Source organism: Salvia hispanica, chromosome 2 (genome assembly GCF_029641045.1).
Source record: "Salvia hispanica isolate PSC_SH4W2 chromosome 2, Shi_PSC_v1, whole genome shotgun sequence".
NCBI lineage: Eukaryota > Viridiplantae > Streptophyta > Magnoliopsida > Lamiales > Lamiaceae > Salvia > Salvia hispanica.
Window position 1 is genome coordinate 38,696,288 of NC_142693.1, and position 14,571 is coordinate 38,710,858.

At 36.7% G+C, this 14,571-nt stretch overlaps 3 protein-coding genes across 4 annotated transcripts; 1 reads left to right on the plus strand and 2 right to left on the minus strand.

Moving 5' to 3' along the window:
- The first annotated feature begins 4,267 nt into the window (after positions 1–4,267).
- LOC125205247 (uncharacterized) lies at positions 4,268–5,896 on the plus strand. Its single transcript, XM_048104081.2, has 2 exons — positions 4,268–4,912; positions 5,637–5,896. Exons 1-2 carry the CDS (start codon positions 4,364–4,366, stop codon positions 5,712–5,714), a joined length of 627 nt encoding a protein of 208 aa, XP_047960038.2. The 5' UTR covers positions 4,268–4,363; the 3' UTR covers positions 5,715–5,896.
- Positions 5,897–7,335: 1,439 nt separating this feature from the next.
- Positions 7,336–9,082, minus strand: LOC125205258 (uncharacterized). Its single transcript, XM_048104090.2, has 3 exons — positions 8,878–9,082; positions 8,257–8,339; positions 7,336–7,572 (listed from the first exon to the last, which is right to left on the minus strand). The coding sequence occupies exons 1-3, from the start codon at positions 8,954–8,956 to the stop codon at positions 7,537–7,539; spliced, it is 198 nt and encodes a 65-aa protein (XP_047960047.1). The 5' UTR covers positions 8,957–9,082; the 3' UTR covers positions 7,336–7,536.
- An 890-nt stretch (positions 9,083–9,972) lies between these two features.
- Positions 9,973–13,039, minus strand: LOC125205237 (uncharacterized). 2 transcript variants are annotated; one of them, XM_089065538.1, is made up of 3 exons: positions 12,729–13,039; positions 11,047–11,987; positions 9,973–10,725 (listed from the first exon to the last, which is right to left on the minus strand). In XM_089065538.1, the coding sequence occupies exons 2-3, from the start codon at positions 11,958–11,960 to the stop codon at positions 10,248–10,250; spliced, it is 1,392 nt and encodes a 463-aa protein (XP_088921664.1). In that variant the 5' UTR covers positions 11,961–11,987; positions 12,729–13,039; the 3' UTR covers positions 9,973–10,247. The 2 variants fall into 2 exon arrangements, with proteins under 2 accessions (XP_088921664.1, XP_047960028.2); XM_048104071.2 differs by having other exon boundaries at positions 12,810–13,038.
- Between the last annotated feature and the right edge of the window lie 1,532 nt (positions 13,040–14,571).

A 14,571-nucleotide genomic window follows, 5' to 3' on the forward strand; every position in this document is an offset into this window, starting at 1 on the left:
CTGCGCATGTACCGTTCAAACGGATACATCCATCGGAAATGCACCGGTCCTGCGACCAATGCCTCCATGGAGTCAAAAAAAGACGGGGGAAATATCATCTCAAGCTTGCATAAGGTAACTACAATCGACTCACTGTACTTTGCCATATCAACATCTCGTATCACTGTAGCAGTGAGATCTCTAAAGAAATTGCTCAACTCTGTCAGAGGTTCCCATACAGCGTGTGGAAGTAACTCACGAAGTCCAATCGGTAGCAATCTTTGCATAAACACATGACAATCATGGCTTTTCATACCATACAACTTGTGTTTCTTCATATCAATGCATCTTGACAGGTTAGAAACATAGCCATCCGGGAATTTCAAAATGTTGAGCCACTTGAGCAATAATTTCATGCTTTCTTTGTCAAGTGTGAAATTTGCCTTATGATATTTCCCGTCATATGGCCAAAGTTCAGGTCGTATCCCAAGCTCTTCCAAATCTCTTCTTGCATTAGGATTATCTTTCGTTTTGCCTTCCACATTCATGATGGTATTGAAGATATTGTCAAAAATATTTTTTTTCTATGTGCATGACATCCAGATTATGACGAATCACATTTGTCTTCCAATATGGAAGATACCAAAATATGCTACGTTTATTCCATCCAAAAATCTTGCTCAACTCAGAATTTGTTGTTTCTGCACCTTCATCAAACACTCTCTTGAATTCAAATTGTTCCAAGTTATCAAGTATCTCTTCTCCGCTTAAAATCGAAGGAGGACCAGAATGTTCGGTTCTGTTCTTTATAAAATTATTTTTGTGTCTACGAAACCGATGATTTCTATTGAGAAACCTCCTGCGACAATCAAACCAACTGGTTTTTCGTCCATGCTTCAAGGAGAAAGCTTGTGAATCCTCCATACAATATGGACACGCACGGTGTCCAGATGTGCTCCACCCCGACAACATTGAATATGCAGGGAAGTCACTGATAGTCCACATCAACGCTGCGCATAGCTGAAAATTTTGTTTTCTTGATATATAATATGCTGAAATTCCTTCAGTCCACAAATCGTTGAGCTCTGCGATCAGGGGTTGTAGAAACACATCAATATTCTGTTTAGGATTCTTCGGACCTGGCACTATCACAGTGAGGAACATGTATGGATTTTTCATGCATATCCACGATGGCAAATTGTATGGGGTCAAAATTACTGGCCATACTGAGTATTGTGAACCACTTTGCCCGAATGACTGAAATCCATCTGTGCTAAGTGCCAACCTGACACTTCTTGATTCAGAAGCAAATCATGGATGTGTCTTGTCAAAAGTTTTCCAGGCTAAAGAATCTGCCGGATGACGCATCTCTCCTGGAGTCTGGGCGTGCTCTGCGTGCCATCGCATGGATTGAGCTGTAACTTCAGACGCATACAATCGTCTTAATCTTGGGCCCAGAGGAAAATAATACATCTCCTTGAATGGACTGCTACCATTGTCCTTAAATCTAGCCTGACCACAAACTTTGCATTCGGTCCTATTCTCATCTTCTCCCCAATAGATCATACACCCTTTCATGCAACAATGTATCTTCAGATGAGGCATATCTAAAGTCTGCATTTGTTTCTTGCACTTGTAGAAACTGTTAGGCATACGATTTGGTTTTGGCAGACGCTCCTCCATAAACTGACACAATTCGTCAACAGTTCGCTGAGACATTCGATGTTCGACCTTCATAGTCATTATTCGAGCATTTGTTGACAATTCAGAATAATCACATCCTGCCCACAAATCAGACTTAGACGCTTCCAACAAATTGTAGAAATGTAGCGACTCATTTATGGGGGGCTCTGGCATGTATGTAGGTGGAACATGTTGCCAATGCTCAGAAGCACTTGATTGTCCCCATGCATTGTGCACCATATGTTGGTAAGAATTCAAAGGAGGATCACAATGCATGGATTCTATCTGTCCTGAGCTGGAGGACGCTTCAACATCATAAGACGACGCTTCAACATTATAAGACGGCGCTTCAACATCACAATGAAATCTCCAATCATAGTAGTTTCGAGTAAATCCCTTTTTCACAAGATGCTCCTTCACCATGTCCGGAAGATAATATTTTTTGTTATTACAGCGTAAGCATGGACATCTAATTTTCAAACCATCCATTCTCGAGGGATGTTGCACAACAAAACTTATAAACTTATCTAATCCATCAATAAATTCCAGATTCAGATCTCCATTGGGAAATTTTCTCTCATACATCCATTCTCTTCCCGGAATTCTATTCATTTCACTATCTATCACACAAGTATAATAATATAAATCAAATCAAGTATAAAAATATTTAGAATTAATTAGCCATAAATTTTGAAGAATAGTTAACAAATAAAAGTTGTACCTTTAAATTCACCGGAAAAAATGTCAAGCTGAGCTGACCATGGGCAGCTAAAATACCTCCAAATCGCAGAAATCCTAGGCAAGAAAAGTGGAAGTTCAAAAATTTTGAAATGTGGGAAAATGAGAATTTGGAAGAATAGCTAATAAATAAAATCATACCTTTAAATAATTGGAAAATGTGAAGTTGGGCTGACCATGGGCAACAAAAACACCTCCAAATGGCATGCAAGAAAATGGAAGAATAGAAATTTGGAAATGGAGAAGAATGAGAAAAGAAAGCGGATCTGGGTCTGGATAAGATTAAAAGATTTTGCTAGCACCTATACTTGTGCTCGCAAGTTAGCTAGCACATTTGCTAGCACTTTTACTCCCACCCGTACAACTGGTGGAAAATGATTATATTTCCTTTTTACATGAAAAAATTTTGCTAGCAAATACGTGCTCACAAATTTTCTAGCATTCAGTGCTCACAATTTTGCTAGCACTTTTACTTGTGCTCGCAAATTTGCTAGCACTTTTACTCCCACTCGCAAAACAGTCGGTGGAAAATGATTATATTTCCTTTTTACATGAAAAAACTTTTGCTAGCACATACGAGTGCTCGCAAATTGAAGGAATTTGACTTAGTTGGTAAATTTGCTAGCATTAAGTGCTCACAATGTTCAATATTTCGAAAAATGGTTGTGTTTACCATTTATGCTCGCAAATGTGCTAGAAAATATTTTGAAATTTGCGAGCACAACCTGGTGCTAGCAAATATTTGGTAGCAACCAGCGCCTTTTTTTGTAGTGTTTTATGATTTATTTTCATCAAATCTGTCGCATTTGATTTGTCCCTATGTATATTTATGTAATTTAAAATAGTAATATGAATTGCGAGCTATTTTATTTAAGGAATTGAGTAATAAAACGTAATGCAGCGCAGAGAATTTATGTGGTTCAATCAATTGATCTTGATCCACAGGCTGGAATGTTTCTCTGAACTTTTCTATCTAGCTACTTGATCTTTCAGTGTGTTATCTACAGTGAATATGATACACATCAATAGCCATAATATCCTATCCCCTCTATTTGCATCAACATCCTTCGTGTGTTTATTGGCATAGCTATACCCAACATTCAACATTGTTTATAAATGAGATTTACCTAAATATGCAACTCAAATTTGATTTTTATATATTTTATCTATGTATGAATTGCGAGTTAGTATACTACACAAATGAGATTTACGTACTGTGTTCCTTAAATAACGGCTGTAAAAGTTTCCTCCACAAAAAGTGAAACGTAAGTGAAGAGTTGATTAGAAATGCAACATATTGGCATTCTTTTATTTCGACTCAGTTGATTTCTCATTTCAGGCCGGTAGGGTCAAATTCTTTTATTTCGACTATATGATCTACATGTAAAAATAAGCATTGTTTCACGAAAGGCTTATTTTTTAGATCACACAGGGCCGACCCATATTATGGGCCTGTATTTTTCATTGCCCTCATGGTCCGGTAATCTACTGTAAAATTTATTGAAATATTTCAAAATTTATTTTTGTAAATGATCATGTTTTGTTCAAACGATGAAAAATATAGTTAATTAAGAATTTATGAGACAATTTATTTGCTCAAACAATTACTTCCTTTTGGTCAAAAAAAGAGTTTCCATATTTTTACTATGAAATTTCCATCCTGCAATTTTAAAAACAGCATATAGAAATTGATGAGCTAATGATTTAGGTAGCCTATGTTCTGTAACATATCTTGGAGCATAAAGTCAAAGACATGCAACAGAGTTCTCCCACCTGTGGCTGTATTTATTCTGTTGATAAAATAATTGAAAATAAAATAATAAAGAATTGCATGATTCAACCACACCTCCCTCTTGCCTAAACATAAATACTAGTGTATCTACATCATAAACACTTTTAACTATAAAACACACCGCATTAAACCAAGTAGTGCTCCATCACCAAAATCCAAAACCAAAACACCATGTTGTACCAAGTGGAGCCCACATACAAACTCCCCGCCGCGCTCTCGCCGGAGCATCCCTCGGGTGCAGCCACGCCGCCGCTCCACGCCCTCGCCTCGGTGCCCTTCAAATGGGAGGAGCAGCCGGGTAAGCCCAGGCCCTGCACCGACATCATCCTCCGACCCGAACCCGCCGCCAGAAGATGCCTAGAGCTTCCGCCCTGCAGAATTACCAAAATGCCCTCCCCCACCACCGTCCTTGATGGGCCTGATAATCTGGGCCGCCCCAAATTCTCTTCGTTCAGGCTGTTTAGGGAGAAGCAGATTTCCTTCGACAGCAGCAGCGGCGGCAGCAGCCCTCAGAGCTACGTGACGGTCGGGAAGAAGAGCAGTGGAAGAAGGCTGAAAATGACCAGCTTGTTTGGTAGGAGTTTGAGAGTGAGAAGTGGTGGAAAGGAAGCTGATGAGGGTAGTTTGGGGTTTTCACCATCTTCGTTTGCTGGTTTTGAAAGTCATGTGGAGGGGAAGAAGATTGCAAGTTTCTCTCGGTCTTCGCCTACTCCTCTCTTGGTAATTTTATTTTTATTTCAATACTCTGAAATTAATCACATTATCATATAATATGATCCCTACAAATATATCTTTTTGGATTAATTAGGACATGTAGTTGCAATTATATTATCAATTTGTGTTTTTGTTAACTTTGTTGTGAAGAATTTTAGTGTAAACATCAAGGCTCTCTTTCTATCAAGTCAAAAAAAAGAACAATAGTTGTTCCAAATATGATCAATCCAAGCTGCAGCTACTAAAAGTGTAGTAGTAGTACTAATGGTCTATATTTATTTAGGTAGACAGTTAATGTTATTGAACTTTTTCTAATGCAATACGCATCTTATTTTGGTCTCTGAAAAATACAAGTCCATACGTATGGACAAACCGCCCTAACTCGTCATTGTTGCCATAAATATTAGGGAAAAGAGTAGCAGTTTGTGTGGCTAATATGAAACCTTAGTAATTAGGGCAAATGGGAAATTAAATTAGCTAGGGGGCCATCACTATAAATAATCATCTAACCTTCTTGTTCCACGAAAGATGCCATAAATATATTTGTCAAAAATCAATAGAGGAGTGGGTACAACAGTACTGCCCACAGCTTTCATGTGTTGTTTTGTCAATGTCTAAGAAAAGGGTAGAAAAAATATGTCCCCTTTGCGAAAAGTGAGATTGTAATTTAGGTTCAATTTGAATTTCATTTTGATTAACTTGGATACTTACATTTATTATACATGTGCAGGCTACTATGTATGAGGGTTTGAAGCAAGCTATACCGTGGAAACGCACTAGAAAATCAAAGAAAGAAGGCTCTCTTTAGAATAAGACAAATGTGTTTGGTGTCTTTATGTTGTTTCTAGTAGTATATGTAAATTAGGATTCCATATTTTATTATAATTTGATGCAAGAAACACGTTGTTTATTTCATTCTAACATGTACTGTATATAATGGCGTTCCTACTGAAATGGTAGTAGCTAATACAATTAGTCGTCTCACTGTAATTATTTAGCATTATCAGTATATGAGAACGTTAAGTATATCATTTTAAGATAAGAACAATTTAATACTATTAAAATTCGAAGGCAACATTGTTATACTTAGTCAAAATTAAAGGCGACGTATGCAATTATGAAAGGGGAAGAATGGGAGGGTGTCATACCTAATAAACTTGTGATAGTGATCATTGCATTTCAGCAATTAATTGTTTTTTGGTTTGAAATTAAGACTTGCCATTAATATACATGCATCATTGCAAATTGCAATAACCCCCCTTCTCTGGAATTATGTGGGAGGCTGCCATAACTTATAAACTAGTGATAGTGATGGGTAATTTTGTTATGTTGGAGAGAAAGAGAGAGATAACGCACCGCATCTCCAGAAAGTCAAAAAGATGAGATATGGTGCCAGTATGCCCATTAATGAACAGTAAAGAAAGAAGGCAAAACAAACAAGAAAAGTAAAAAAAGGATAGTAAGAGAAAGAGATTGCTGTTAGGCATGCTGGTGTCACATTCGTTATTAGCAGGAAATTAATTCATATTCAAATATGAAAAGCCAAATGCATGACAGAGAATTTAGAGTACGTTTTATCAAATAATTTGCTTCTTGAAGTTAGTGTTGTAAGAGCTGTAATTTTGACCGCAGAAGTCAAGTTATTTTTGGAAAATATGTCGAAACATTGCTATGCAAACATTTCATAAGATAGTGCAGTGTATTCTAGATTGTGACACAAATTTTAATAAACATTAAATACAATGTATTATGTATGAAAACACACTACTTTATCATATAGGATGTGTTATGATATAATCATTGTTGGGTTGTGTGCGGTACTAATTCTACTTACGAGAGTAATTCAATTTGCAAGATTATATTTTGAAATTAATATGGAGTTCTATCGTATTTGGTTCATAAGATTGAATCTCACAACTTATTTCTAAATAGATAATCATGACAATTAGTTATAATCACTCTCCTTCAACTAAAATAATCTTATAACTCAATCATATATCATGATAATTAATCATGACAAGCAAACAACACCACATGATATATCAACAATTCAATTTTCATACCTATCTTTTTAAACTTACATTAAAAAGTAGGTGTAAGTATTGAAAAGAGAGAGAAAGAGAGTTGAATATTTTAATTGAAGTAAGAAAAAATGGTTGGATGTATTAATTGGAGAGAAGGTTACCAAAAATAGAAATGTGTCATTTTATTTGGGACAAACTAAAACGGAATATGTGTAATTTTAGCTGGGACGGAAGGAATACTATTATCAGACTATGTTCATAAAACTTTGCTAAAATACATGAGGTAGTAGTGCAATGTTGAATATCAAATTGAACTAGTTTGTCAATTCACACCCACAAACGAATCCCATTATCATCCCAATCCATCCGTTGTGTAAATGCTACAACAGTTTTAGAAAATAGGGGGAAGACAAAATTGTTGTGCGTAGCATATCATAATTGACATTCAATGTTAAGACTTGACTTAAATGGGTGGTGCTAAACCTTAATGTATAAGTTGCTTCTTGCTTATTCAGCTACAATTCAAATAAAAACTAAATGTGCTAGTTTAAAAAATTATTCCCTTTCCTCAAACAAGCTAGCTAGCCATCCGCCCCATATCCTGCCTTAGCCCTGTCTCCTTCCGGTGATACCAGCAACAACCTAAAGATACATAAAGGAAAATACTTCATGCATTCCGCAAGACATAAAAGATAAGCCACAGTTGAGAAATATCCTCTTGAACCTCCACATACAACTATGCATTCCTATATTTAAGCAGACAGATATACAACAATACGCAAAAACGTTCTGGATAGTAATCCTAGAATCGAACTTCTGATCTCAAACATATGTTTACTCTTTTTGCATAAGAGCATAATATCCTTATTCAAGACAACTAGCTACCTTTATAAACCCACAAGTTGACCTATTAAAACATGATTAAATACATCCTCAGATACCACCCAGTCCCTTTGTTCTTCTATATGCCTTGTCATAAAGGATAATAAATCTTTGAAGTTATAGACAAGTCTCACGTTATAAGATTATCAAGAAAGAGTTTTTGGATGTATATGTCACACCAATAAACTGAAACTTAGTATATTCAAGCATGACATTTTGTCTTGGTTGGAAGGGAGGGTCTAACTAAGGTCTAATATAACAACCTGCAACATTACCATCTACCAGAACAAAAATATATAGTAAATAATTAAAATTAGGAGGCAATAGTTAATGAATCAGAACACAAGAAGTTAGCAAAAACAGCAGACAGATTCAGGAAAAAGAAACAAAGTATTTTCCTTCTACTTGGAAGTAAAATGGCGCATAATACGGAAAATCACTCACATCGCTTAATTGCGGAGGAGGTACCGGCTTGGACGTTTCAAGAGAGTCTAGAATAGGCCTTACCACAGCTGGAAGGAAGAGTCCTGAAAGCAACCCGGCAACAACTATCTTAATGAGGATAAACTGTGGATATTGATAATTTGATATTCACATCAAGAAAGCATATGATTTCTGGAAATCAAAATACAGCCACAACATCGCTTCCAATGAACAATGCAAAGCCTTTAATAGATGCAACATACTCTCATAAATATAGTAAGTTCATCCATTATTAGAATGCTGCAACAAAATGAAGAACAGTACGAGGAACATAGGCCGAAAAGGAAATCAAACTTCATAGGAGTAAGAGTTTATCAAACTCAATTACAACCATAATCGGGAATTTCCTGGGTTGTGGATCGTATGTGAGAGTTAACCAGTGTTTCTCCACATTTCTCAATTTCATTAATCTGAATTGGGAATTAGGGCTTAGAAAACGAGAAAAGGAAAATCGGCTGATGTCATATCTATTGGAAACAATTTCGACAATATCCCGATCATTGAGTCTCGGAACATATATTTCGTTTCAAAATCGAGGAGCAGAAGCCGCCGAAATAACAAAGCAAAAGAAGCGATACAGACCGATTCCGGCGATGAGGCAGGAAGCGGCAACAACAGGCTCTTGAGCCACAAACATTCTGAGCTTTTCCATGACCGGCATCTTCTCCGATTGAACTTTGATCTTCTCTTTTCCTTGTAGATTAACTCTTTGTCAGGGGTTTCGGCTCGTGTATTCTCACAAAAATTTCGCTGAATAGATGGTGAATGGACTTTAGCCATTTCCAGCCCGAGACCAGTAAAAAGCCCATCAACTGACAATGGTCCATAAAAGCGTCATCAACCCAAAACATTTACAATTTATTCTTAAATACCCCATGGAAAAATAATACTTCCGGCTTAGTGAGGCATAATTTTTGGGTCGTCTCAGCTTAAGCCAAACATTAACTCTCTTTTCTCTAATTTATAATCTCTTACTACTTTACATACTAATTCTTGTAGGAAAATAAAAACTGTCTCTCTTAAACTAGCACAAAGAGAGTACTTATTCAGAATTTATTGTAGTAATAAACTTGATATTTTTCATATTCATAGTGTTTTTCCCCTTTTTGAGTCTGTATTTTTCATCTCTTGGAGTCTTGTTTTTTACTCTGTTAATTAGAATTGGTTCTAAATCCACAAATTCCTACTTTCCTCTTCACCTGAGTATCTAACCATACATCTTTCGTCTCCGTCGTGATTGCAGTTGTCTCTGTGGTGTCACTTTATCTTTAGTCGAATTGTCAAGTTGACCGGACTAACCTAACCTTAGCATAGCCAGGCCTGGTATGGCCGAATCACTCTATTTCACTTCATGATTTTTTTTTTTTTACGTACTCAAGCCAGGCTGAGCTGAGGTGGACTAAGCCAAAATTTATAGAGATTTATCTCAGTCCAATCCAGACTGCTTTAGTCATGAGGCTAGACCGAGTCGGACCATAAGTTTCCCTACCTGAGGTGGGTCTAGGTCAGACTGAGCTGGCCCAACATAGTTGACTCCACTACTCTATAATTAACTCAAGTCATTTAATGTTTGGAAGGAATTTTAGTATGCAAACTTATTAAAGAATTTAGGTATAATATATAAAGTTCGCAAGATTAAAGTTAATATCAGACAATATTTAATAAATCATCATAAAATATTCAAAGTTCAAATATTCTTCATTTTTTGTTTCAACCAAAAACAGATAACATACACAGACACTCCACTATACCTGCTACACTCCTATGTTCAAAATGCCACTCACATACCAATCATGCACAAAATACAATTACTTTCACTCCACAAAGCTGAACAACTGTCTGGAAATAAATTTCTAAAATTTACATACAAGTCTAGCTAATTTATATACAAGAGGAGCAAAGGCAGTTGAATCAAGGCAGAATAAACTCATATTGCAGAAAAAGAGCATTTCTCACCATGTTGGTAGCATCCACCCAATGGTCCATCCCAATAGCAATCCAGCACCAACAAGCCCCAAACCTAATGCAAAAACGATTGCATACTTGCTAACATCATACCGAGCCCGATGCCTGGGCCGCAGCCTACTCCTCTTGCCCCGATTTCTACAAGACTTCATCCAACCTTTCTTGCTTCTCGCACCTGTCCAACTCCAAGGCGATATCTCGGGAGATGCAGACAGAATTTTGTTGTTTTTGAGTTGCAAATACATGTTCTCCAGTTGCAGAAGTTGGACCCACTGTTTATAGGCAAAGAGCTGCTGTGCCTGCCTGAATACAAGCTTGACGACGTGCTCTTTCTCAGCAAAAGCCTGCTTTGCCACTGTCTCGGCTTCTCTGGCACGCGTCTGAGAATGGCGTAATGCTTCCAATAGTCGAGCCTTGCCCATGTCATCCTCAACTGTATGAGTTTGATTCCTTTCATGTGTATCCCTGGTTATATGATGACAAGTCAAATAGTTGTAGAGGATGGTTACAAGAACAATTCAAGACAACGAGCTTCACCTCAAACCTAAATGATGTTCCATTGAAAACAAACAACTACACACTGAAATAGTCCTTTTATGTTTATCACCAGATTGATATGAAGATGATCATGTCAATCAGAGAAACAAAAATAGAATAATGTTTGAACATATGAAATAAACCCAATCTTAATACAATCATGCTAACTCATGTTAGAATTTCTACATCTGAATTTTTGGAACTTAATGTAACAAAAGAAACAATATAAAAAATCACATGAGACATTACCTTGATTGAATTTTTGCAGAAGATAGCAAAGGCTCATCAGTTATCATCCTAAAGTTCCGGCTATAACTTCCTGCAGATGCTGCTGTAGAAGAACCACGAGTAGCAGAACAGTGGTCATCCCTCATTCCGAACTTCTGAACTGGTAGAGAAGTGGAAATTTCACTATGACTTAGACGACTTAAATCCGAACTAAGATTTTTCTTCACATTAACATTCTGAGGAGTGGGAAGGTCACAATTCTCTATAAGGTCTAGTGATTTCTGCGAGACCAAGAATGCCAATTCCTCGGTATCTGCAGTTCGCCACCACGGAATATTTTTCTCAGTCCTAGTCCAAGACGGTTCCGTATCAAAATAAAGGTCACCAGAACTTTTGGAACCTTCACTGCTGACAATAAACATCTCTCTTAGCTCTTCCATATCCTCTTCAAATTCAATCCTCATAGGATCTTGCCAATTTTGATGATAGATTGACCTTAACTTCTCCTCTTCAGCTTTGATGCCTTTCTTGTCACACTTAACAAGGTTTATGCACTGATCAACAAGCTCATAATCATCTTCGCCTCTTGACATGTCTCCCAAGCTTTCTTGGATTCGGCAATCATCAATACTACCTTTCTGGCAACTAAGCTTTTCATCGGTTAAACCCCTCTGACATCCATAATTTGGTTGTGTTTGCAACCACCATTTTGTATTGGGGGATAAATTAGAATACGAAGGAGTGCGATGAAACGGCAAGGGGTTCGGGTTAGGAATATCTTGGCCACCGGCAGCATTTGGGGCTGTCTCAGTTTGTTTAGCAGAAGGCGGCACTGATGAGCAGCAAGCCAATTTGGGAGCTCTTTTTGCATCTTCTTGAACCAAGCATCTGTTGGCAGTTCTCTGCCAAGCCGCCCTAGCTTCGGCTAGCGCCATTACTCATCCATTCATTACAATATCTCTCTGAGAAAGCATGTAAGAGACATTGTTCAAGGTTTTGTAAAGAGAACACTACCATTATAAATACATACTAGTAAAATTAAAATCGACAACTAAAAGGTCGAAAACGGACACAAACCAACCCTGGTTGGTTCCAGCAAATTCAAGCAGAGAGACAATCTAAGGGTGCTAATACACATCAACTTTCAAGTAACTCAACAACCAAAAGCTCAGATATTTTATGTATACCAATACAGTTATCTAATCAAGTACATAACTGTCAGATCTAGAGGAATTTTGTTGCATATGAAGTACGAAACATGAATCAGTAACTTCCACGACAATATCTACCAAATGTGATGCTCAGATCTCAGAATTCATTCCAATCGTACAAAAAAGCAAACTACAAGAATCAAGAGAAAGAGACCTCGTGACACTGTGAAATTGGAATTGACAAAAAATCAATAACAGGTTTCGATGCTTTTGTCAACGTTGAGCTAGAAAAAGGAAAAACAATGATTTGTCAGTTAAATGTTACTACATCATTTGTAATTCGAATGTAGTAAGTAGTAACCATCCCAAATCAAAGTCTATCTTCGGATTCTTACAGAAGACAGGCAATTAATTGATCATAAAAACCCACAAAGATGCAGCAAGCAAGCAAGCCCGAGAGAGGAAAACAGAAAAGGAGAAGAAAGAAAAAGCAACAGAGTATGAAATCTATAAATACACGCATAGGCTATAATTGCGAGCAATGAACTCAACTGGCGCGAAATTAAAAGACACGCATCCATCGCACAGGAATAGGAATTCATGAGGGGTGGATACACTGAAACAGAAGCAAACCTCGTAAAAAACGGATATGGATGTGGATCCGAATGAATCTAATGTGTCGATCTCTACACGCTACCGAAATTCCTCAACTTTTATGTCCGACACAGAGAAAGAGAGTGGAGGAGGTGAGTTGGATTTACTTTCTTCACTTATTCTTTTACTGCTGTCGGTTTTTAATAAAGCCACGTCCAAAACTTTGCACCAAATTCAGATTTTTTTTGTATAAAAATATCCCTCTCCCAAATTAATCTTCCTGCTACAAATAAAATTTCCTTCAATACAAAAGCATGAGATATTTTAATAATATTAGTATTAAAAATATAGAAACTAGTAATTATTAATTTGTACGCACACCGAAAGTGGATGGATGGATGGAAGAATGCATAATAATAACGTTGAAAATAAAATTGTATGGGGATTTATTTTGGAGTTATTTAAGACTGATATTTATTCTGGGGATAGCGATAAATACAGCATAATCCTCTTGGTAGTGAAAGTGACATAATATTTGAAGAAGGATCTATTGTCAAAATGGAATTAATCTATTCGTTTGGTGGTGGTCCATTTTACGTGACTCATTTCATCCATCACCCCTTCTATTATTTCCAACTACTCTTTCCGCATTTATGCGGAAAAGGATAACTATTGCTTGATTGTATTCAGACAAAATATAGTACTACTATATCTTTAATCTACTTACATCTAGCCAAAATGTTCTGATTGTCAAGAATCCTAGGAGTATTATTTAGTGATTACTCCCTCCGTCCCCGATTAGGAGTCACACTTTGACCGGACACGAGTTTTAAGAAATGTAAAGAAAAATTGGTTGAAAAAGTTAGTGGAATGTGAGACCCATTTTTTTATATTGGTTTTATAATAAAATGTGAGTGAATTAAGTTAGTGGAGTGTGAGACCTACTTACTATTTATGGTAAAAATGAAGTATGATTCTTAATTGGGGACGGACCGAAATGGAAAAGTGTGACTCTTAATCGGGAATAGAGGGAGCATATTATAAGGGTAAGATTTTAAAATATTTTTTGTAGATTCTATTTTTCAACGAGTATCCTTGTGATTTGATACGAGACTTGTGCAATTTTCGCTTAGAGGTAGGTCAAATTCATAGACGGAGTGAACAAAACCTATGTACCAATTCATAGTGAAAAAAGTAGTGTATGCCCATAGAATTTAGTATAAATCAAAGTAGTGTATGCCCATAGAAGTGCAACGTGTAAGGTGGGGTAGTGCCTAATCAGCTAGTGCATGCTGACACGTGGCACGTTGAGGTTCAGCTCTTGAGTTGCTATTTACAGCTAGTTTGCGGACAAGAATTCAGTCCCTCTTGTGATCATCGAATTGGATATTGTGAAGATTATTGTGGTCGTGTTTTGACTCCAACGTCGACATTTTTATCATTTCTTCAAACGTCGCCTTCTTCATTCTCACTAACGTAATCAAATTTAAATATTATTGTAAATTCTCATTTCTTTGCTTGAATGAGGCATCCAAATACGTGACTTGGAAATCATGTGACTTGCCGATTCCCAAAATGTTGTAGGATGACTTTCAAAATTTGACATATAAATCAACAACAAAAAAATCTTTAGTTATAAATTTATACTCCAAATCGATAGACAACAAATATGCTCCTAGGGATAAATTAAAATACCGCTTGATTGCATATCTTAATTCTGTAGATGACATGAACTTCACATCATCTAAGAAATAATTACATTTATTCGACATTTGAATATTGATTGGATAAAAAAGTTATA